The sequence below is a fragment of the Crassostrea angulata genome, chromosome 7, assembly GCF_025612915.1.
Source record: "Crassostrea angulata isolate pt1a10 chromosome 7, ASM2561291v2, whole genome shotgun sequence".
NCBI lineage: Eukaryota > Metazoa > Mollusca > Bivalvia > Ostreida > Ostreidae > Magallana > Magallana angulata.
In genome coordinates this window covers 11498249-11520641 of record NC_069117.1, presented here as the reverse complement: position 1 = coordinate 11520641, position 22393 = coordinate 11498249, and the positions used below count along the sequence as shown (strand labels likewise).

Genomic DNA, 22393 nt, shown 5'->3' with positions numbered 1-22393 from the left:
CTGCATAGTAAAGAAAGAAGTGCGACCGCAATTTGTGTGCAGATAGTCATATGGACACAACTGTGACCAGCCGAAACTGATCACAAAAAAAGACATAAAAATATAGGGATGTAAGATTCCTCAGAAAACTCTCAAATTAATATTTTTACTATTTTGAATTGTTTAAACTTTATCTTGTTAAATCTGGCTATCTCCCCTTTTTGTGCAAAGTAACGTGTATTTATAATAACAAATATGTCATCAATTTATAAATCAATAGACAAATACAAGTGGGGGGGAGGAGTAAGAATTTAGATTTTAACAAGTCTTTAATGAATATTTTTTGCTTTAATTTCTAAAATATTTAACAACGAAACAGCATTTAAAAAAGTATGAATGGGTATTAAAGTGACAAATTTGACTTTATCTTTTTTTTGGCAGCCTGATGAAGAGATGAGTCACAGGGTGAAGAAGAACCGGCGGTCAGAAGATTACAACTACTGGAAGAAATGCTCCATAGAGTACCTGAGGACTCAAGAATTTGAGGAGAAAAAGGAGAGATTAGCAGCACTACATAATGAAATGTAGGTACCATATGGAAGTTAATAACAGTATGGTCATATTAACTATTTTTATACTTAACTGTAAGATGTTTTCAAGTTACCTATTTGTACAATATGGGCTTTGCTCTATTATACAACTTTAATTTGACCAATTTTTACAGAATCGTAAACCTTCAGGAAGACATGAGATTACAAAAGAAAAACCTGAAGAGAATGAGTGACCGTATTGTGGAGCTGGAGAGGACCCAGGGGACCAGCAGGATGTATTTAGAACACATCTACCACAAGCTAGAACAGCAAGGTCAGCCATTGTTCTAAGAGTAAACAATGTTTCAATACTGTTGATCAGTACAATAAAGGTGTCTTAAGCAAGAAGTGATCGTATATTTGTAAATTGTACAGGAGTTATCACAGTGCTCTGTTTATATGATATGGCCAAAGTTAAAATGTTTTACTTAATGTTCAATGTTGATCAGCGGAGTGACTGTAGAAGATAATGTATTTATCTAGTAGTACAAGAATTGTCTCATTGATTTGTGTAGATGTGCATGGTATGGCCAACAGGAAGGGACAGATCATCCACGTGGCGGCCCGTCAGTCCCCCTACCCTGGTACCTCCATCGCCAGGTTCCCTGTCTTCGACAAATACGTCCCATGGGAGGTTAGAAATTCTGTGCTTTGTGTTCAGTATTTGTATGAATGAAGTTTTAAAATAGCATAAAGTTTTAATCTAGATTTCTTTTCCTGCACATTTCATGAACCATTTTTGAAATACTGAAAGTTGTGTGAAATGACAGTGGCTTGTGTAACACAATCTACTACTATAGTAAAATGGAGTTTGACTCAATCATAAAATTGGCAGATTAACTGAATGTAAAATAATTTTATTTATGTGTTTAAAACACATATATGTGTCATAGATTTGACATTGGTCTTTTTTTTTTCAGACTTTATATGACGTGTATGATCCAAAGATTTACACCCTACCCATCGAGAAGTTCCCAGATGAGGAAAAGAATTATGTTGATGTGGATATTATAGAGTATGTTGTATATATATATACAATATTAGATACATGTACATGTATAATAACAGGGAAGTCATGATTTCCGTAATCCCCAGAAGCATCCATCTTATTAGAAAAAGCTGACATTTTTTTTGTACCCCGCTCCAAAGGAGATGGGGTTATACTGTTTTACCCTTGTGTGTCTGTCTGTCTATTAATCACAGATGCTTGAAACTTGAACACAATCTTTGTTTTAAATGCCATGTGGTGAGATACATTTTTGACCAAATTTGATGTCAACTTTCTATTAAATAATGACTATTTGATGTCAACTTCATGTTGAATGTTGACTTTGCTTATTTTGTATATTCACACCAAAGCGGGGTATCACTAGTGAGCTTTGGCTCACAGATATTTTTTTTTACTGAAAGTTTGAGGTATAGTTACTTCTATATGTTTGATTTAAAAGTTCAATTTGAAAGTAGTTGAACATCAATGAAATTAACATTTCTAGTTTGTATGAGATGATCCAAACAAACTTAAATCCTTATCTTGTTTTTGTAATAGCTTTCATCATATATCTATCGGTAGATGATTTGTAGAATTGATTGTAACATCCTGTATCTGCAGACTGCAAAATTTCATTATAAAACCCAATTCATTGTTGTGCTGTGATGTTAATATATTGATGATTTCTACCACAAAGATTAAAGAAGCTGAAGGAGGAGCGAGCTGCGATGATGGAAGAGGAGTTGATAGGGTTACCTGTCTTACCGCCCATTCCCCACATGAAGTGGAACGCCATCCTGACTGTGTTTCACCAGCACAAAGGGAGCACACAGGTCATCGACCGCCGCTCCTGGATTTCCAGGGATGACCAGCCGTGCCGTTACCGACTTGACCCCAACGGACTGCCACTGTAATAATCCATCTTATATTTAAGACACAAAATTTTTTGATGCATTAATATGCCATATGTATCTTTTTCAATTTTTAACCATATTAAAATATTGTTATTCCAAATTTAGTTACTAATTTTGGGTTGGATCTAAAGATACCAGAAAATTAAGAAGTGTGAATACTGCAGACCTTTCATTTTTGGAATTGCATTTTTGAATAGCATGGCTTAATTTTTGTGAACAGACTTCCATCACTTTTGCATTATTATAGATATTTTGAATATCTTGACTTAACGGACTAAACAAACAAAAGATAAATTTATTGGTCTCAGAAGACAAAATTAGTAAAAGAGCAGAATTTTGTGCACATCAGACTGTATTTAAATACTTTCATTTTCCTGTCCTTGTCTTAGAAATCCTATGGGGCGTACTGGTATACGAGGCAAAGGAACGTTATGGCGCTGGGGACCAAACCATTTGATCAAAGCTGTGTGTACAAGATGGAGGCGGAAATACAACCAGGAGAACCAGCCAAGCGACTACCTGTATGTGGAGGGCAAGCGAGTCCTTGAGTTCATCGCCACCCAGAGGGAGGGTAACAACCTGGAGACAGTGTATGAACTACCAGGGGTGAGTGCTACGCTGGTGCTCCTGCTTACTGAAAGACGAGGGATTTTGTTGTCGTTAAATGGAGGATTTTGTTGTCGTTAAATGGAGGATTTTGTTGTAGTTAAATGGAGGATTTTGTTGTCGTTAAATGGAGGATTTTGATGTAGTTAAATGGAGGATTTTGTTGTAGTTAAATGGAGGATTTTGTTGTCGTTAAATGGAGGATTTTGATGTAGTTAAATGGAGGATTTTGTTGTTGTTAATTGGAAGATTTTGTTGTTAAAAGTAATAAGCATAAGAACTCTTGTTCTAGGGAGTTCTACATGGTTTAACATCTCCGTACAGTGTTGTGCGTGAATCTTTCCTGAGAGATGTCTTTGATGAGACTGAACCTGAACCCAAAACAACCCTGGACCAAGGAGATATGATCCAGGTAAAAAAAACACCTGACATTAGAAACTCTGGTTCACTATTCTCTGTAAAAATATATGGGATAGTGTTATGTCTAATATTTGCTACACAATCAGGCCTATCATTATATTGGGTCTGTAGAACATGTCATTTTGATGAAAGAACATCCTGTATATGACAACTTCCTTGACAAAAGTTCAAATGTTACTTAGTCTATTACTTTATCCCAGCTGTCCAGTTATAATCTGGAGGAAAGTAGAATTAGATATGTTGTATCCTTTGCTTGCTTATTTCAGTTCTTTGCCCAGTTTGCCACACAAAATGTAGGAAAAACCTCGCTTTCCTTGGCAAGTCCAGAGCAATCATTTTCTCATATACTGACCAGTCACTCTGGTGTTTCTGGTTCCCACACCAGTTCAAGAACCAGTTTGAGGACAGAACCGGACTCTCAGGGCTTTTCTGCCTCCTTGCTGTACAAAGGATACCTGGACGATCCCCGTAATACAGACAACGCCTGGATGGAGGCAGAAGTTTGGAACTTTCACTATGACATTGGAGATAACTTTGAGTTGAGGATGTCAGAGGTAAATATGTTACAACAAATCAAATCAAAACCAAATCAAAACAGGATAAAAAAAAAACCCAGAAATTAGACTCCAAAAGGAGCAGCAATGCAAGTGATTATTTTTAACATTAATTTCAAAATGTATTTGATCTGGAACAGCTTTTGACATCTGATTTATGATTACTACTGGGATAAACCAGATAAAATCAACTTGTTCTAAAATAAAACCACACAAATTTGCATATTTTTAGCTGTTGAAAATTTAATATTCAAAGCTACACGTACATGGAGAATTGCATTGCCTCCAAATTTTAATTTGATTTATATGGATTCCACTGTAGAAATGATTAAGACAGACAACTCATTTTTTGGTCAAAGGTTGAACAAGACTGTAGATAAATGTCACCAAATGGTTTTTGTTTTTTAGCCCATCTCAGCTGAAAGCTCAAGTGAGCTAATCTGATCACTTTTTGTCTGGTGTCGGTCTGTCTGTCCGCCTGTCATTTTTACATTTTTCACTTCTTCTCCAGAACCAGAAGGGCAGATTTTAACCAAACTTTTCACAAAGCTTCCTTAGGTGAAGGGGGTTCAAGTTTATGAAAATGAAAGGTCACACCTGCTTTCAAAGGGAGATAATTTAGAATTATTGAAAATTTTTGGGTATCTTTAAAAAATCTTCTTCTAAATAACTAACTGGCCAGAAAGCTGTAACTTGTGTGGAAGCATCCTCAGGTAGTATAGATTCAAATTTGTTCAAATCATGATCCCCAGGGGGTAGAGTGGGGTGACAATGGGAGGGAGGGTCGAGTTTTACTGAAGATTATTTAGAGAAAAATTTAGATTATCTTCTCAAAAACCAATTGGAAAGAAAAGCTGTAACATTTGTAAAAGCATTCCCAGGTAGGGTAGATTCAAGTTTGTTCCAATATTGATCCCCGTGGGTAGGGTTGTGCCACAATAGGGGACAAATTTTTACATAGAAATATATAGATAAAAAGTAGATTGTCTATACATTTTATATATTACTCCATAAAGGCTGTTGTTGTTCGGGTGAGCAATGTTGCCCCATGGGCCTCTTGTTTTGTCTACTTATAGGAAAATGGAACGACCTGGAAAGAAGTGCTGCCAAATGTTAAGCTGTTTGGAAACGATGGAGCAATCATACAGGAGGCAGCCAAGATCCATGATGCCTACTGTTGATTCACTGGAATTAGGGTTTGATTGGCCATTCAGAGAATTAATGTATGCGTAGTTGGATTTTGATAAATCATGAATGTAATACCACCTTTTCTGTGTCCAAGAATGGTCAGTCCATCAGCAACATGTGATACTAGTTAGTTCTCATTGATCACATGACCTGTGTTATTTGAGGAAAGTATTAGAATGGTCACCAATTAAGGTTTAAGTGAACTGATTTTTTTGTTATATGGAAGGAGGAATCTCGATGAATGTTTTAATTTTTTTTTAAAACGTACATATACAATGCTGCTTTCAGTTTTAGAAAGATTTTTTAGTGACCTGAGAATGAGATTTGTGTTTAAGCTATCTTGATTTTGTTTTATTTCAGAGCATCTAATAGTGAACTAGGATAAGAGTTAAAGACATTTTGATTTTAGAATATTGACTAGATAATACAATTCATTTCTTGATATTTAATAAGTACTTATCATGGTTTTTTTATTTTATTTTTTATTAATTACAGGTATATGTTATTGTGTTATATACATGTAATCCATTTTATTCCAAGTACTTCTTAATTTTGCTTACATTGCCAACCTAATGTGTAATTTTACTGTTCGTGTTACATAGATGAATCGGTTAATAGGGTTGTTTTACGGTACGTCTCCTTGCACGAATCCCAACAGTGTAGGCAGGGGTATAAGACGATTTATTTATAATTGTTTTAATTCATGTCACTTTGCATGCTGTTAAAAATATGATCTCCAAAATTATGTACCTGTACATTTTAATGCTAATTATGTCTCCACTTTCAAAGGGGAGACATATTGTTTTTGTCGTTTAGATGATTTTTCCTTCCTTGGATCTGTAAGATATATTGATGGAGTATTTATGTTTACAAACATGTTGTAAGAGAGATCTGATTTAGTTTGTAGCAATATGATTTTATGATGGCATTCACTACCTAATAATGTTAACAAATGTCCACATAGTTGCGTCATTTTTTTACACATATTTAATCGACATATCTTTGAAATATTTGTCCGATAAACATGCAATAATGATCGAAGTTTGAAATGCAATGTGTGCTTGGAACTGTGCTATCATTGTAAGAAAATATTTATGGAACCGCTTTGTTGCTTTTTTTTTCTTTTTATGATAATCAAAACCATTGTGCAGGATTACACTATAGCCCAACAGTAATTAGTGTAATGTATTGCCCGACATTAAAAGTAGAAGATTGTTTATTGACTATTACCATTTCATTCTTTGGAGATAAGTAGATTGTTGTTATGTTTTTAAAATGTTAGTCATTAGATAGAATTTTATGATTCTTTGCTTTTGTTTTGTCAGGGTATAACAAACTTGTCTCATTTTCTTGGTTTTAATGTGTTCAGGTGCTATGACAACTTTTCTTGTTAAGACATCGGTTTGATACATATAGCTTCTGTCGACATTCCACAAAGTCCAACTTTCAGAACACTGTGGATGCAGCACCGACGGCTTTATATTGTTATCATTAATCAATGAATAACACCAGCTTCTTATATTTTCAATAAATTGTTTTTGTAAATGTTTGTTTACTTTTCTGTTTTGTGGGGCTAGGGTTCTATGGGTCATGGTGCTAGTCTAAACTAAACTAAGGAGTGTGTTTGCAGCTGCATTTATGCTACAGCTTCTAGAGGAAAGAGGGTTGATCTAAAGGTGCTATTCAGCTAATGCCACAGGTATGGTCAAAGCATCACAAATTAGAGTAAACAACCAAACATTATGAAAACAAAACTTCCAATACCCAAACATTTTCATAAAAAATGTACATGTACTTCCTAAAATCAATTTATATAGACTGAAGAGTGAGCATGTGTTGCGTAATTTAGATTCCAGCAGTGTACTGCTCCATCTTTAACCTTGGATACATAGTTTTCGTTCTGGGTTTGATAGAAACTGATGTTTCGGTTGTTTTGGAATTGGTTTCAAGTTATTATTTTTTTCTCAGCTATTACGGGGATAAATCCAAGATTCGGTCTATTTAATGCTATGTTCCCTGTGAAATTTGCAAGGTCACGATAGACGTATTTCAGGTGACACGATCTGCCACGATCTCCTTGTCCGATTAGATACGATAATAACCATTCTGATAAGATTATCGAGTTAAAATGCCCGATTTAGACTCGATCTGATCCAAACATCGCGACACGAGTTCCCGATTTGGGACGCGTGTGTACGTGCAAATACGTAGATATACGTTACGATATTTTCGTCACGACCGATGTGCCGTTGCGATGGGGCGTGAAAATGATGGCAATTCTTTTAGATGAATCACGATTATAGCTACGATAAGACCCCGACAACGTATTTATACAACCCGACTGACAATATCGACACATCGCAACTGAACGCACCGCAGTCTAAATGTTTGTCTCCTCCAAGATGCATGTACGTGTAGATCCAGATCATCTTGAGTAAGGGGACGGGGTTTAAATGCGACGTGCTGCGCCTAGTAACGATGCAGTGGGAGTCCGATACGATGAAAACGAATAATGACTATTGAAAATTAAATATGTAAAATCAGTCACAACAATTTTACGATTCACACGATTACAACGATCTGGTTATTTCTCTCCTTGACTTATTCTGGCCCATACTTCACAGAGATTTTTTCGTTTTGATGGGTAAATACATTTGTCTTGACCCAAGCTTCTCAATCGTCAGTGTAGTAGCTGTAAAATTCTTGTTATGATATACCTATCGTAAACCAGACTATTAACCCTGTCTGGCTTACACTGTTCTTCACGAAAGAAGTGCAGCGAACAGTGACCTTTAACCATGTTTTAGCTCATAGGTTAAGGTCATATCAGAGTGAAATCTCAGTTCTACTGGCATTACGTGATTTTGTGTAGGCCTACTTCAAAATGTGAAGTAAATGCCGAAGGTCACCTTGAGTAAAGTGTGTTCACTGACCCTAAACCAGGTCAAAGGTTAAAAGTCAAGGCACAGTCATTTGCAAGTCCCTTCCGTCTTCATGCCCTTTGCTAACGACGTTGATGTGGTCGTCATATCAATTCATATATCATAGTTTGTTATATATCTTGAAGCGTTCACTTACTGCAAACCGAGAATTTTTTTTTAGTTTTAACTGATTTTGAAGATGGAGAAAAATATTTTCATTGATCTTTAAAATTGCGATAAGGCGATTTCATGTATACATATATATTAGTACACGTATATATAACTTTTCTTTGCAATTTCTGACATTGTACACACAATACTGCATATCCTTATAATGTGTCAAAAATTACTAAGTTCATTATTTCGCTGATTTCTGGAAAGTATGTTGTAAATGTGATTTAAATTTTCAATTTTTATGTCTTTTTTCGCCAATTCTAAAAACGAACAATTGCTTTTTTCAAAGCATTGCGAAATCTTATTTAACAAATGGCGACAGGTTTGCTAAAGTTTCCGCTTCTCACAAAGGATGATTCGACCTCCCATATAGATATGGATTCTTAGCAGTTTATTTCCAGGCCGGATTTATCAGTATTTACACAGACCTAGGTGTACATTTAAGTTACTATAGGAAAATATTGACGAGGATTTCTTTCACTAAACGCTAGGAGCCCAATCAATGGTTCGCTGGGAAGCAAACCAATACAACTGTATGCCTTAATACACAAGACAAACCGTGCACAAAAAAGCTTGAATAGCCCTGCTTTGCAAACGAATAAACAAACATGTTCGGACATGGCGATTTATTGTCTATAAGCGCAGTTACAAAGAAACACTTTTAACGGTCATAAACCCACTAAGACCAAAGCCATTACCGCCTTTGTTTGATTTACTCCCGTGCTTATGATATATAATATCCCCTTCCCCTGACGGGTAAACAGTTGGAAGTTTAAATCCGGACATTTAAGCCGTTTTAACGTGTCCGCATTAACGAGCAATAAGGAATCAAGGCAGATTTTTAATTTTGTGTCATGTCATAATCTTCCTTGGTTTCCGCAATGTGATATGTTACTTTATTAATCTTTAAATCGACAATGTTTTTAATCTTAAAACTTGTGTAGATAGAATTTCCAAACCAAACAATTCGAGATTGAGGAGGTGAAATGGTCATAAAGTTTCCGAGCATATTCAGAGGTAAGAAGATTTAACATTTTTTTTAATGAGCTCGAATTAAAAATCTTGTGCATAATATGTGCACCATGGTAAAATTATAATTACCTTGGAATGAATGTCATAGGTAACAAGTTTGTATCTTATTTCTATTTGGTAAATACCTCGTAAAGTACTAATTTACTTTAATTATATTTTTCAATGGAAATCTCGCAGTTCAACACTCTTATTATTTTCTGTTTTTTACATATTTTATTTATAGGTTCAATAATTTATCAATTCATTTTTAATTACCATAAATAAAAGGACCATAGTTGGTTCTTTGTGTTTTTGGGTCTTATTTGTTCAGTTTAATGAAATAAACTGTGTGGATTTAGACAGAACTCGGTCCACCCTCGAGACCCGGCGCAGACGACACCGGCATCGGACCGAGGAGACCCTGACCATCCCGGGAATATTCCGTCCCCCCAGCGTCCAAGTGGAGGTCAGGAAATTCAACCTGTATGGCACCCTACGGAAATCTAAAACGGAGATTCATAACACTCTGCCGTCTCCTGAATGTAAGTGAGAGAGAGAGAGAGAATAAACAATTTTCATCCGATTATATTAAATTAGATACATATAAAGGGATGTCAACAAGGAATGAGGCGAAACAAATATTCTCTTTGAAATATTAAATTTTTTTTATCCTTAAGAATTTAAACTTGGTGTTAAACTCGTGTGATAGCTGAAGGGGAGTATACTTCACAGTACTGATACCTACTTGTACGTAATAAAATCGTAGATTAGCAAGTTCAATCGTTTTATCATAGTTTCTATAGGTACTCTGTTTGATTTACAGATACCCTTGTTTTAAAGGTTTCGTTTTATCGCATGAACTTTGATTCTTGTGTGTATTTGTCGCATCTGCTTTCTTGAGAAAACCCAAACCATATCTGTTGCATTGTTTCTTTTGAACGCTGTTGCTCTCTGAACGTGTTTCAAGTATGTGTAGTTTGAGCAATTAATTATACAGATATTATAAGTTTGATTTCGTCTTTCGCAGCAGAAAATTGAACCAACAAACCAAATTCTCAGTGGTTCTCAACAAAAAACTCATTTCTTTTCTTTCGATAAAATTCCCACCAAGAGAAAAAATTATTCATATAAAAAAATAACAGGGTACAATAACTTAAGACCGAGTAATGGAATTGAATTTATAGATTTCTTACTTCGTGGCAAGACATTAGAATCGAACATTTTCCATACAGATCGATAAGAACTTGTGTTTTGTGTTGATTAATAGGCAGAATGTGTCAGAGCAATTCAGAAGATTAACAAAATCTATAACTCATAATCTTGTCAAGTGAACTTTAAGGCGGTTTGAATCAATTGTAGCTTACTTGATTTAATAAGCAGGCGCCTTTCGGATCAAGAAGAGATTTAATGAAAAATTCTGTCATGGAAATGACATAATGACAACGTTATTTTAAGTTACATAATGACTGGATGAGAACATTTAAGATTTATTCATTCCTTTGAAGTTTGGTGCATTAGGAAATAAACCAGCAAGTAAAATGTGTTCCGAATTCGGAGATCCCTCCAGCAAGCGAATAAATGTTCTTTAAATGCTTCCTGAATATATTGATCAACCGATTAACTGAAATGTTGGGGTAATCCTCCAATATTTGTTGAAGCAAAATTAAAACATTTCATAGAGTTTAATCCAGATTGAAAACAGAGTCTTCTATTTATTGTTGCCTTTTTCATTGTTTGCAGTAATACAGAGAGAAGTTCGATACATAGCGTTTGAAGATGAAAGAAGGAACAAGGCCCAGCAAGTGGGATATAAAGATTTCTATGGATTTTTAACGCCGACTTTAAATCACAGACAGTCTCGTGATGTCAGTCACTCTCAACCAATCAAAGCCGCCAGTGTAAATTGACGTCATATACAATGAGTGTTTGAAACGAAACTCTGGAATATTCTAGTCATATTTTATACTGTTCAAATTTAGGACCTTTTACCTTGGCACCATTAAACTTATTTCTTATCGTGTTTGTTTGTGTTTATATCCAATAAAAGATCAAATAAATGCGAAAAAGTAATTACGATATGGAGTGTTTACCTTAACATGATTTATACAAACCAGGTGACTTTTTGGGCACACTTAGTTCCAGCTTTTACCAAAATAACAACCGTCATCTCACCTGATATGTATCTGTTGTTGCAGAAATATTCAGGTGTCAAGTAAAGGAAATATAAAGGTACATTTATTGTGTGTTGGTCCTAAAGGATGAAATCTCAACAATCTGGTCCATATTGGACTTGTATGAATGACGATGCTCCCAACCCTGATAAAGATTTGTATTGTAATGCCTCAGAATGAAACTCTGCTTCTGACCTCCAACAGGATTAATCCAATAGATGATTTAGGAAAATTATGGTGTATACATTTCCAACCATGACCATTTATACATCAAGCAAGATAATAAAAATTCACAACTTATCTATGCATGTAAACAAACAACACCAGTTAATGATTAAAAATACTGTAATGGAATTTATAAAATTTTATTGTTTCAAATATATTTACAAAAAATACATTTACAATAACAAATATTACTAAATACGTATCTGATAAAAGTACTAAAATAGCATTAGTGACATGATTTGTTTACTTTTATTTTTGTTTTCTAATTCTAAATCAACTGCTCATTATTTGACTGAAATTTGAACTGGAATAAAAGGTTCAAAAGCAAAAACCTGCTCAAAATTCTATTATTCTAATATTTATCAATTGCTTAATACAAGTACTGGTACCAGAAATTACATATTGATGTAAAAGTATTTACAATCTAGCCTGTTTTCTGCCTTTATCCAATCTATCCAATGTATAAAATCAACAACCTCCATCTCCTTCCACACTACATTTATCACAGTCCATTATTTTCCTCGGACATTCCGAGTCACTGTTTATTATGGTATATTTGTAACATGGTGAGCCTGAGCTGGATTGGGGGGGGGGGGGGGGTCAGGATTTGGCAGTGGCATACACTTTGGAGAACTTTGTGGATTGTTCTGTGTTCTTCTGTTTCAGTTTTTTGGACCAATGGGATTTATCGTTTGTCTGAAATTGAATTCATAACTGGGTTAAAAGCTTAAATTTAGATGATGCTACCCCTACCAAGATTTTTCTGCCATGTCAAATTTCTGATTCAGTTTAAAGTTCATAAGAACACACAAAAATTCACAAAAGATTTATGAAAGTAAATGCAAGAAAGTATCAAAGATCTGATATTTGACAATTAAGAATCAGCTTTAATCGAGTACAAAAGTAGACTTACAACTGTTATAAAGCCAGGTTTTACAATCTCTGGTTCATCATGTGGCTCAAAGGATCCAAATGTTTTGTGCGTGGATGGACTTTTGGGTCTTGCAAGATCTCGAGACTTTGTCTTTTTTTCCCCGTACTGGCGATTAGACAAGTTCATCACCACTTGTTTCATCACCGACATCTCCTAGAAATATACAAGAAAGAATTCAGAGATTGTTTTTAAATTTGTTTAATATTTAATATTTTATAAAACTGCAAGTAGAGAAACATGTATATTGCATTCTAATCCTGACTATATTTCCATTTTGTTTATAAAATCTTTTGTGAAAATTTTAATTACCGGCAATTAAACTTTATTTTCTCTTTTAAAAGAGAGACATCACTAATTGTATTTACCCAGGCATGTTAAAAGTTGTTCTAATTAATGCAACTCTGACACATATATTTATTTGATAAAGTACAACAAACTGATAGGCTGAACAAAAACCAGTAAAAATGAAACCAACGAACCTCTTTTTGATTGAGTAGGCGTTCCAAATCCAGAGACATGTTGTTTTTGGTTCTGACTAGATCGTCTCTCTCCTTTTCTAGTTGTCTGGAACAAGACATTGTTTAATTCTTAAATATTCTATTTAAAATATCATTAATTTTGTACAATAATTGTTGAGGATGGTGGCAGGTATTGAAAAAATTGAAATGAATATGTGGTGCAAAAGTATTTCCAGATCGTTTGACAAATGGTTTGTCATGTAAAAGAACCTACTGTACATCTGCCTCCAAGTTAGCAATGTGTTCTTTCTGCTTGTTGATCTGAGCATCCCTTTGTCGCACACTGTCTATCAGATAGTTGTATGGCTGCTGGGCTTGGTCTAATATCGTATTGTTGTTCTTGAGCTGAAATACAGCACCAACTTGAATATACCTGACATCTATTCGAAATACATTTACCTATGTAGAAGAACTAACATCGATCTCCATCATTTTTTCATTTATACAAGCTTAAAAAAAGCATCATCAAATGGTCTGGGTTTTCATTGGTGAAAGCTGTCACAGGTACATATACAAGGTACAACACTGCAATCAATATTTACGGAGGGAGGGTGAACTTTGTCATTAACAAAATCTAACAAAGGAAACATTTTTTTTTTACCCGAGTCACATTATCTTAACATCTCTGTGTTGATATCTAGTATTGATTTATTCAAAATAAAGGAAAAAAAGAAGAATTACCTCTTCAGCAAGCTGTTTAATTTTGGTTTTCTCTCTCTCCAAGTCTTGACGCAGTTGGGTGTTTATTTTCTCAAGGGCAAGAACTCGTCTGGCTAAATGAACACTGTGGAAAAAAACTCTCTGATTACTGGTAGTGCACTCTGACTCTGGAGGATATATGTAATAAAAAGGAAGATGGATGTCAGGGATGGCTTAATTCTGTTGTCTATACAAGTAATGAAGTGTTGACAAAAAAGTTGCACAGGGATACACCAGTTCTGTACCTTTGCTGTAACCGTCGTTTTGATGTTGTTGGAACATTAGCACCATAACCATAGGAAAAGAGAACTTTCTCTGCCTCTTGATCATCTTCAACTGAAATATAAGATTTGACACTACATGAATTACAAATTTCTCTTTATATCCTGAAATGTAAACTAACTACAAAGTTTAAACTTTAAATTTGAAAATTAAAATTTCCTACTCAATATCTATCTCTTGATTATTATTATCTAATATCAGTACATTGTATTGCCTATTAACATAAATTATGCATTGCAACTTGATCCCATCATAATAATACATGTTCTACTATTGATCTTCACTAAATAAAACCACACTAAGCAATAAATCATTGCAAGTTCTTATTTGGCATCAGCAGATATTGATTATTTTTGTAGAAAAAAAATTTTTTTTGCAAATAAAAACCCTGAAAATTTTCCAGTTCACTTTGCTTATTCCTTTAATATGACATATGGTGAGAAAATAAGTTCATTATTAATGCAGCTGTCACTTTTATTATTGTTACTATATCATCAAACTATTCATTTCCTAAAGATAACACTCCTTTAAAAAGGCAACAAAAAAACCCCAGTAACAGCCTGTGCTGCTGACAAAACCCCAGTAACAGCCTGTGCTACTGACAAAACCCCAGTAACAGCCTGTCCTACTGACAAAACCGCTGTAAAAGCCAGTGCTACTGACCATGTGCTGCCTGGAGCACCACCTCGTCTAGCTCTTTCTCCACGCGTTCATACATCTGAATCTTGGCGTTTTTCTCCGACATCTGTGCTTCTAACTCTGCCACTTTCTTGTCCATCCCGGCTTGGAGAGTGTAGTACTCCTTGGTCAACACCTGAAATATCCATCTTCAACTTATAAGTCAATGGTTTTATGGTGTCACATGTTATGTATTGAAATTATACAGTGTCATTATATATGGTGAATATTATCATATGCAATAAACATCATACGATAATCATCCATACACATATACATGTACCAATATATGGGTATCAAATGCAATAAACTGATATACATGTATATGTATTCCCAATATATCAGTATGTATACTAGTATGAAGTACTGGTAATTCTTCTAAAGGCCAAATAATGGACCCTCCCACCCACCTCCGACTTCTTCTCCAGCTTCTCAATGTCCAGCTTGGCTTGGCCCAGGTTACGGAGCGTATCCTCATGCACCATCTGTAGCCTCTCCAGCTCAAAGCTCTTCAGCTTCATCTCGTTCTGTAGCCCTGCTGTCTTACTGTCACCATGCATCTGCACTTGGCGAAAGCTATTGGAGAAAATGGTACATGCATTTTTGTCTTTGTACATCACTGCAGTTTATAAAGCACAAACTGCTAAAACCAGGCCACTAATATTTGATTTTCTTATTCCTGTTAAAAACTGTGCTCAAATAGAAAATGTGTATCAATGTCAGTTAGCATTATAGATACATGTATTAGAGAAATTAATTTTTTTTTCAAAATTTCATTTCATTATTCAAGTGTCCGAAAAGGTTGGTTAGAGTGGATTATCCAAAGGTACTCGACAGTTCCTTCACTTTTTCTTAATTTAATCTTTAAAATGTAAAGTGTTATGGAAATAACTTTTCATTAATTTACTGTAATTGTACACATGGTATCTGTACTTACTCTGTAAGTAACTGCTCGTATTTTGTTGATGTTTCCCTCTCTGTGGCGACGGCTCTGTCTTTCTCAGATATTGCCATATCTCTTGCCTCTCGTAAATTCCTGCAACATTGATTTTGAACTATTCTTTAGTTCTGATACCTTCGGAATAAGAGCTTATTATTGTTAATGCAACAATGAATGTACACAGTCCCATACCTGTTTTCCCTTTCAAACATCTCCTTTGTACTGGTTCGCAGTCTGTCAATCTCTCCATTTGTTTTTAGTCTGATCTGTTCCAGTTCTTCTCGTAGTTTATTCTCGTACTCTGTCTTATACTGGTCCCTTTAAAAGTACACATGTACACATGATGAGTTTGAAAATAATTTTTTCCTTTTCTAAGAAAACACAACTACATGTACATTGTAATCAAACATTAATATACAATTTAAATTACTATCAAAACTTTAATACCCTTCATTTTTTTCTTTTCCTAATCAGATACACAGATTTCCAAAAATAAAGCAAAGATAACTTCAACATTTGAATTCACAAATAACTGTAAAGTTTGCTTACCTGGAGGAAACATATTTTTCATACATCTCCTCTCGGGCCCGCTTTGCGTCCTCAAGTTCATGACCAGACTGCTGTACCTTTTCCTCAGCGTATGTACACCTGTTGGTCAGGTCTGAAACCTGTTTAGTCAGGTACTCCTTGTCTTGTTTTAGCAAGGACAGAGATTGCTTGGCTGCAGACAGCTAAGGAAATAGACATACATGAAATAAGCATTGGTACATTGGATATATTTATACAGTAAAATGCTTTCTTTGTTGTTTCATGCAGAGTTAACAGTTACAGACATTGTAGGAATTTCCCATCACCAAATTCAGTGGGATATGGAAAGTGAAACTTCTCAAAACCGGCACCTCTGAAACCCAGCACCCCCTTAATATTGGCCGATTTAAAAGAATATTAACATTGCCAGCATTGCCCAGAAATTGCGTATGTATTGGCCCAGCCAATGTTACTTTCTTTTCTTCAAATTGACAAATCTAAATTTCTGCCATCCTACCTCACTGTGTAGGTCATCCCTTTCTTTGGTCAGGGTTTGATGAGCTCCCTCTAGTACTGATAGCTGCCTCTGAATGTCCAAACGATCATGTTCTAATCCATCCCTTTCACTATGTAAAACACAAACAAATCAAAATTGTTTAAACATAGATCAAGTTCAACAGAAATATGTGCAGTACAACAAGCATTTTCAGTTCTTATCAATATTTGATAATTAAAAACTATATTTACATTTTCACCCTGTCATAGTTTTCAACTTTGAAGTTATCGTGTTTGACTTGTGACTTTGTGTCAGAGAAATCAATGATCATTCTCTGGTGTTTTATGCGTAATTCACCGTGCTCCTGTCGCTCAGCATCTAATTTCTGTAAAATACAAGCACAACACTTGGAACCCATTTTTAACTTTGATATAAAATATAAATCATGTCATACCTTCTAATCTATAGATAGTGCATTAATTAAAAGTTGCACATCATACCTCCTGTAACTCTAAAACTTCTTTGGAAAATGATTTAGTTTGATCTTCTAATGTTTTATTTCTTAGCCGCATCTGATCTATTTCAGTTTGAAGTGGACGGACTGCTTCAAACATTTTCATCTGAAAAATGAAAATAGACACATTACTATGACTGTGCAGTGGACTGAAGGCATAGATGTGCTGTAATTCTGGGCACTGATACAGATCTTCAATTCAGTTTTGGAATGATGATGTTCAAACATGTATACTTATAATGAACATAAACTGATAAAGTATAATTTATGTATAGTGCAAAGCTTACCGCCACATACTCTCGCAGTGAAATGTCTTCCTCACTCTGACCCCGTAGTTCATAATATTTATCCTCTGTAATATCTAAATCTCTCAAAGTTCTCCTGACATTCCCCGCCTTTTCTTCTAAACGTTCATTTGTTGATTCTAATTGTTTCTGTCGTTGACGGACTTCTTCCAATTCCGATTTTATCAATTCTTGTCGCCGTTTTGATTCTTGTTCTTGAATAGATAACTGTGATTCAAGACGAGCTGCAAGAATTTGCTTTTGATGTAAAGCATCATTAAGTTTTTCTTCCAACTCTTCAACCCTATTAAGAGATTCGGCTTTCATGTTTTCGAGAGTTAAATTCTTTTGAGATAACTCAATTCTTAGAAGTTGCATGTCGTGCATTAATTGTTTTCTTTCTATCAACTGTCTTGTTACTTTAGATTTCCTATCCCTGCGATCGTCTGTGTGTCCATTTTCTCGGTCTGGCGATAGAGTCAAATCAGTTGGAACAGACGTTTCCAAACTGAGTTCATCCGACTCCATTTCATCAAACGTTTTGGATAAATCTATTGCAGCCATTTCTGTTAACTTTAAGTCATTATTTTCCCAATTATGTACAGATCAAATGCTTGGTCGTTACTGTCAACTTTTGAACAAATTGTTTTTATCCGGGTGTTTATGCATCAATGTAAGTGAGGTTCTTCAATTATTCCAAAATAGTTACCGTTACATCGAAGCGCTTTAAAGATTCTGATGAAAACAAGTCTAATCTTGATTTCAATTCCCGGTTCAGTTGAAGATCTCCCACAAGGGAGCAAACTGTGGTCAACCCACTTATTCAACTAATTAAGCTAATTATCGCAATGATATATCAATCCCGAAAAACTCTCCACGATGAATTATAAGAAATTTCGATGGTTTATATCATCTGCCCTGAGAGGTTTCGCGCTGAGTGGTTTCGCCCCTTTTCAATATATGATATCTAGCCGTCTTAATTAATGCCTTTTATAAACATTTGTGTATAGTGAAGGCATTTTTAGCCAATTTTCCTTGAGCCATTATATGTCCGTGATTTCACTTAGTTAGGTAAAATTTTAACATTACATACATTGCTTTCTTAATGCATTTATGAACATTTGTAATGTCATTGTCATGGGAGTGAAATCATTTTTTGCAAATTTTCCGTGATTTCACTATGTATAATGTTCATAGGTTTTCTTAATTAATTATGTAGTATTCATCTTGTATATATAGATAATTATGCTGTTGTGATCTTTATCATCTATTACTCTTTAACTAAATTATATGGTGAACAGAAGAACAGAAGAAGACATGTAAACTTTTATAGATTTATTGTTATATAAAAGTCATAGAAAATATTGAGAAAACACATCAACATACATCAACACATATTTTAAAAAAAAGCACTAGTGATTGAGGAGGTAGGTGCACTATCAAAGTCAAATTCAAAGCACTAGTGATAGTCTATTAGTTCACTATGGGTGTCACTCGCACACTTAATTTGCACAGCCGGAAATCACAGTAGTATCAAGTCACTCGCATGGAGCATACACGGTACCGCAGAACCGTAGAAAGTGTCCAGTTGACAACTGTCCTGCATCATACTGCTCCCAGGCCTCTGTCAATTTCTTCTGGGTTGCAGATGATGACTGTCTTACATCCCTGAAGAGGTTCTCGCTGGACACACGAGTCTCCACCAACTTTGCCTCATGGAAAAGAAGAGGGACAAGCTTGTAGAAGGTGCATCCCCGATGTCCAGCTTTGCCGTTAACCCTGTGATGCCAACCTTTAATAAATACAAATAATATATTCATTAATGCCATTTTCCAAAAATTCAAAAAGAATCAGGTTAATAATTAATAATTATATGCAGTTATTGTTCACAAGACAGTTTACTTTTTTGTAAATAAATACTTTTATGCATATCTATAGAACACAATGTTTAAATTCATTTTCAAAAAATAACAAAATTATTATCACAAAAATTATTTGCAATATATAATCACCTTCTACATCATTGTTGGTCCTGACGGCCTGGCGGTAGACGGTCCATGATGATGGGTGGAAGACGGAATGGTTCATCCACTGTCTGTCGATTTTTTTTGTAGTTAATTATCGATGCTATTTATAACATATATTCAAGATTTTTTAAAAGCCTTTTACCTAGCTCAAAGTCCACCATAAACATCTCAACAGCTGGCCTTAATGGAAGAGCTTCAAGAATGGCATTGAAGACCTATAAGACAATAAAATAAAACTCATTAATTGTATGCATTTTATGCTTGATTTTTATTAATTATAATACTATAAATGTACTTGAATGGTATATATACAACAACATAAAACAATTATTCTACCTTTACATAATCCGACTCCTGCCTTGATGGCATCAGTGCAAATGCCAGTGGAAATTGTTGTTCTTTCCCATCTCTTCTGACGAAACCATGTAATTACAGCAATTGTCCCCTTGGCTTCAGGAAGTCTGGTACAATCTGCAATATAACATGAATATAGTAAATATTGAATCACAATTTAACACACACACACACACACACACACACACACACACACACACACACACACACACACACACACACACAGAAAATACATTTATTGATATAGATTATGAACATTTATGAGAATAATAGTATACATTTTTATTATATTTATTTTATAAACTTAGCTCATCATAAGAAGAGGTAAACTTACAGCGATTAATTATGAACATATATAATTCATTTCAAAAATTACCTTAAAGGTTCCATCCATGTACCAAACCTTGGTCTCTGCCAGGAGTTCTAGTTGGTATCTGGTGGCAAATACGATGTGTCGAAACCCCTCCCATTGGATGTCCTTCACCAAGAATTCATCTGAAGATATGAATCCAAGGTCCATCTGCAAAATAATTCATAATTTATAATAGTTCCAGAAAGGTACTTCTTAAATTAAATTAATATTATTTAAATTATTTATTTAAATTATTTATACGTATATCTCTTTCAAAATTATACCAAGTACACTTCATAAAACAATGTTTAGTCTATGTATGCATTTCTTTTTTAATATATTTATGGATATTATTATTATAAAATCAATATTATTCATAAATCAATGAATAAACTTTATCAAATAGTATTGAAGATTTAATAATAAATTTTCTTTTTGTTATTCCTATTTTTATACTGTATATCAACACTATTTGATATAATTATTTGCAATTACTCTGTCTGGAATAAGTCTGGTAAATGTAATATTTAATTTAACAAGGGAAAATTCTTAAGAACGATTAATTCTTCTACATATATATGATCATTATAATCAGTTTATAAAATATGACATTGGTAATATATATATATATGCAATGGACATAAAAAAAAAATATCATATAGCTTGCAAAATAGAAAATATTCAAAGTCCGATTGAAAATATAATGAATACATTAATTTAACATGTATATGCGAGCATCTTATGGAATTTTATGCATTATTTATATCATTTTATAATCTATCCTATCATATAATGCATTATATTTTAGGTACTCACCAACTTATGGCAGTAGAGGCAGCATTCACGAACCATTTCTTCGCTATACTCTTTCTGAATACTGGTTCCAAAAAATACGCGCTAACGAATTTTTGAGATACTCATCATTTAGTTCTCCAAATTAGATCGCAATCAAAGCTATTTATTTAACGGTTTTATTGATGATGGATTAATTGCCGACTAATTAAACTGCTCAGGCGATGTGTATAAAATTATTGTCTAATTAAACTAAATTACTTTCTAAAACATTTAATTTACCACTTATGTATAGATAGAAATAATTTAAATTACATATTAAAAAACCAAAGCAACAAGCAGTGTGTATTGTAGTGTTTATTAATACAATCGGGGCGAATCCACTCGGGGCGATCATGCATTCGGAGCGAAACCTCTCAGGGCGAACAAGCGATCGGAGCGAAACCACCCGGATTCATTTTTTTCTTCTTCTTCTGCGATGTTTGAGTGCTTTCAATAAAATTCCTTCCGGACAGGACATGAGTTTTCAAACTTTAAAGGTAGTGGTGGTTTTTTTTTTTTAATAAATTCGTAGATTATTATTCAAAAACGATATCGTTCGATGAAATTTATAATTATCTTGATGTTACTTCAATTAATTATCACAATAACGTTTTTATATCATATTTACCGTAACGGCATTTTGAACTTGTCATATCGACTTTCTCACATACTCTCAAATTGACCTCAATTCTTGTAATTTCTTAATAATAAAAAACTTTTCTCAATTGCACAATTTTAGGTGCATTATAAACACAGTTAAGTAACTTGTAGAAACAAGTAAGTTATAGACACAACTATTAAAATAATCTAAAATTATCAAAACGGATATTTCAAACTATTTAGAGAACTGTAAAAAGGATAAATTTTTTAATTTTCAGCTGCATAATTTACATTTTTTTTAAATCATACAAACGATTTACAAGTACTTTGAAACCGTACAAATATATACTCTGTTATAATTTAATCACCAATTTACAAAATAAATACTATCTACGTTTTACTTTTTATGTAAAAAGTTCACCATTCAATACAAGAAGGAAAATAGGATGGAGAATATTTTCTCACAACCTTGAAATGAACGTTAAAATTCAACCAGATTTTAATCCAGCCGTTACTTGAGAGTTAGTGTCTACTTAAGTGTCCTGTTCATGAATGTTAAACACCGCGAGTTTATGCATCTTAATTTTGCGAGCAACTTTAGATATAACAGGC

At 34.2% G+C, this 22393-nt stretch overlaps 4 protein-coding genes across 7 annotated transcripts in view; 2 read left to right on the top strand and 2 right to left on the bottom strand.

Annotated features, from left to right (window-relative positions):
- Window positions 1-6788, top strand: part of LOC128192142 (transient receptor potential cation channel subfamily M member 2-like) — a 32384-nt gene extending 25596 nt beyond the window's left edge. For all 3 annotated transcript variants that reach the window (XM_052864622.1, XM_052864623.1, XM_052864624.1), the window contains 9 exons: window positions 421-563; window positions 704-843; window positions 1085-1203; window positions 1490-1584; window positions 2255-2467; window positions 2861-3077; window positions 3370-3489; window positions 3764-4051; window positions 5128-6788. In XM_052864622.1, the coding sequence (XP_052720582.1) occupies window positions 421-563; window positions 704-843; window positions 1085-1203; window positions 1490-1584; window positions 2255-2467; window positions 2861-3077; window positions 3370-3489; window positions 3764-4051; window positions 5128-5232 (1440 nt within the window). In that variant the 3' untranslated portion in view covers window positions 5233-6788. The remainder of the gene's footprint in view (window positions 1-420; window positions 564-703; window positions 844-1084; window positions 1204-1489; window positions 1585-2254; window positions 2468-2860; window positions 3078-3369; window positions 3490-3763; window positions 4052-5127) is intronic.
- Window positions 6789-9085: 2297 nt separating this feature from the next.
- Window positions 9086-11361, top strand: LOC128155744 (uncharacterized). Of its 2 annotated transcripts, none has more exons than XM_052817588.1 (3): window positions 9086-9351; window positions 9705-9887; window positions 11086-11361. In XM_052817588.1, exons 1-3 carry the CDS (start codon window positions 9321-9323, stop codon window positions 11250-11252), a joined length of 381 nt encoding a protein of 126 aa, XP_052673548.1. In that variant the 5' UTR covers window positions 9086-9320; the 3' UTR covers window positions 11253-11361. The 2 variants fall into 2 exon arrangements, with proteins under 2 accessions (XP_052673548.1, XP_052673549.1); XM_052817589.1 differs by lacking the exon at window positions 9086-9351 and adding an exon at window positions 9356-9454.
- A 504-nt stretch (window positions 11362-11865) lies between these two features.
- LOC128157062 (progesterone-induced-blocking factor 1-like) lies at window positions 11866-18293 on the bottom strand. Its single transcript, XM_052819419.1, has 15 exons — window positions 17618-18293; window positions 17317-17436; window positions 17068-17201; window positions 16838-16946; window positions 16342-16523; window positions 15985-16110; window positions 15790-15888; window positions 15263-15428; window positions 14838-14988; window positions 14138-14228; window positions 13875-13977; window positions 13408-13538; window positions 13155-13239; window positions 12655-12828; window positions 11866-12437 (listed from the first exon to the last, which is right to left on the bottom strand). The coding sequence occupies exons 1-15, from the start codon at window positions 18176-18178 to the stop codon at window positions 12342-12344; spliced, it is 2328 nt and encodes a 775-aa protein (XP_052675379.1). The 5' UTR covers window positions 18179-18293; the 3' UTR covers window positions 11866-12341.
- Window positions 18294-18968: 675 nt separating this feature from the next.
- LOC128156633 (uncharacterized) lies at window positions 18969-21199 on the bottom strand. The gene is made up of 5 exons (XM_052818853.1): window positions 21164-21199; window positions 20372-20515; window positions 20075-20112; window positions 19627-19709; window positions 18969-19406 (listed from the first exon to the last, which is right to left on the bottom strand). The coding sequence occupies exons 1-5, from the start codon at window positions 21197-21199 to the stop codon at window positions 19153-19155; spliced, it is 555 nt and encodes a 184-aa protein (XP_052674813.1). The 3' UTR covers window positions 18969-19152.
- Between the last annotated feature and the right edge of the window lie 1194 nt (window positions 21200-22393).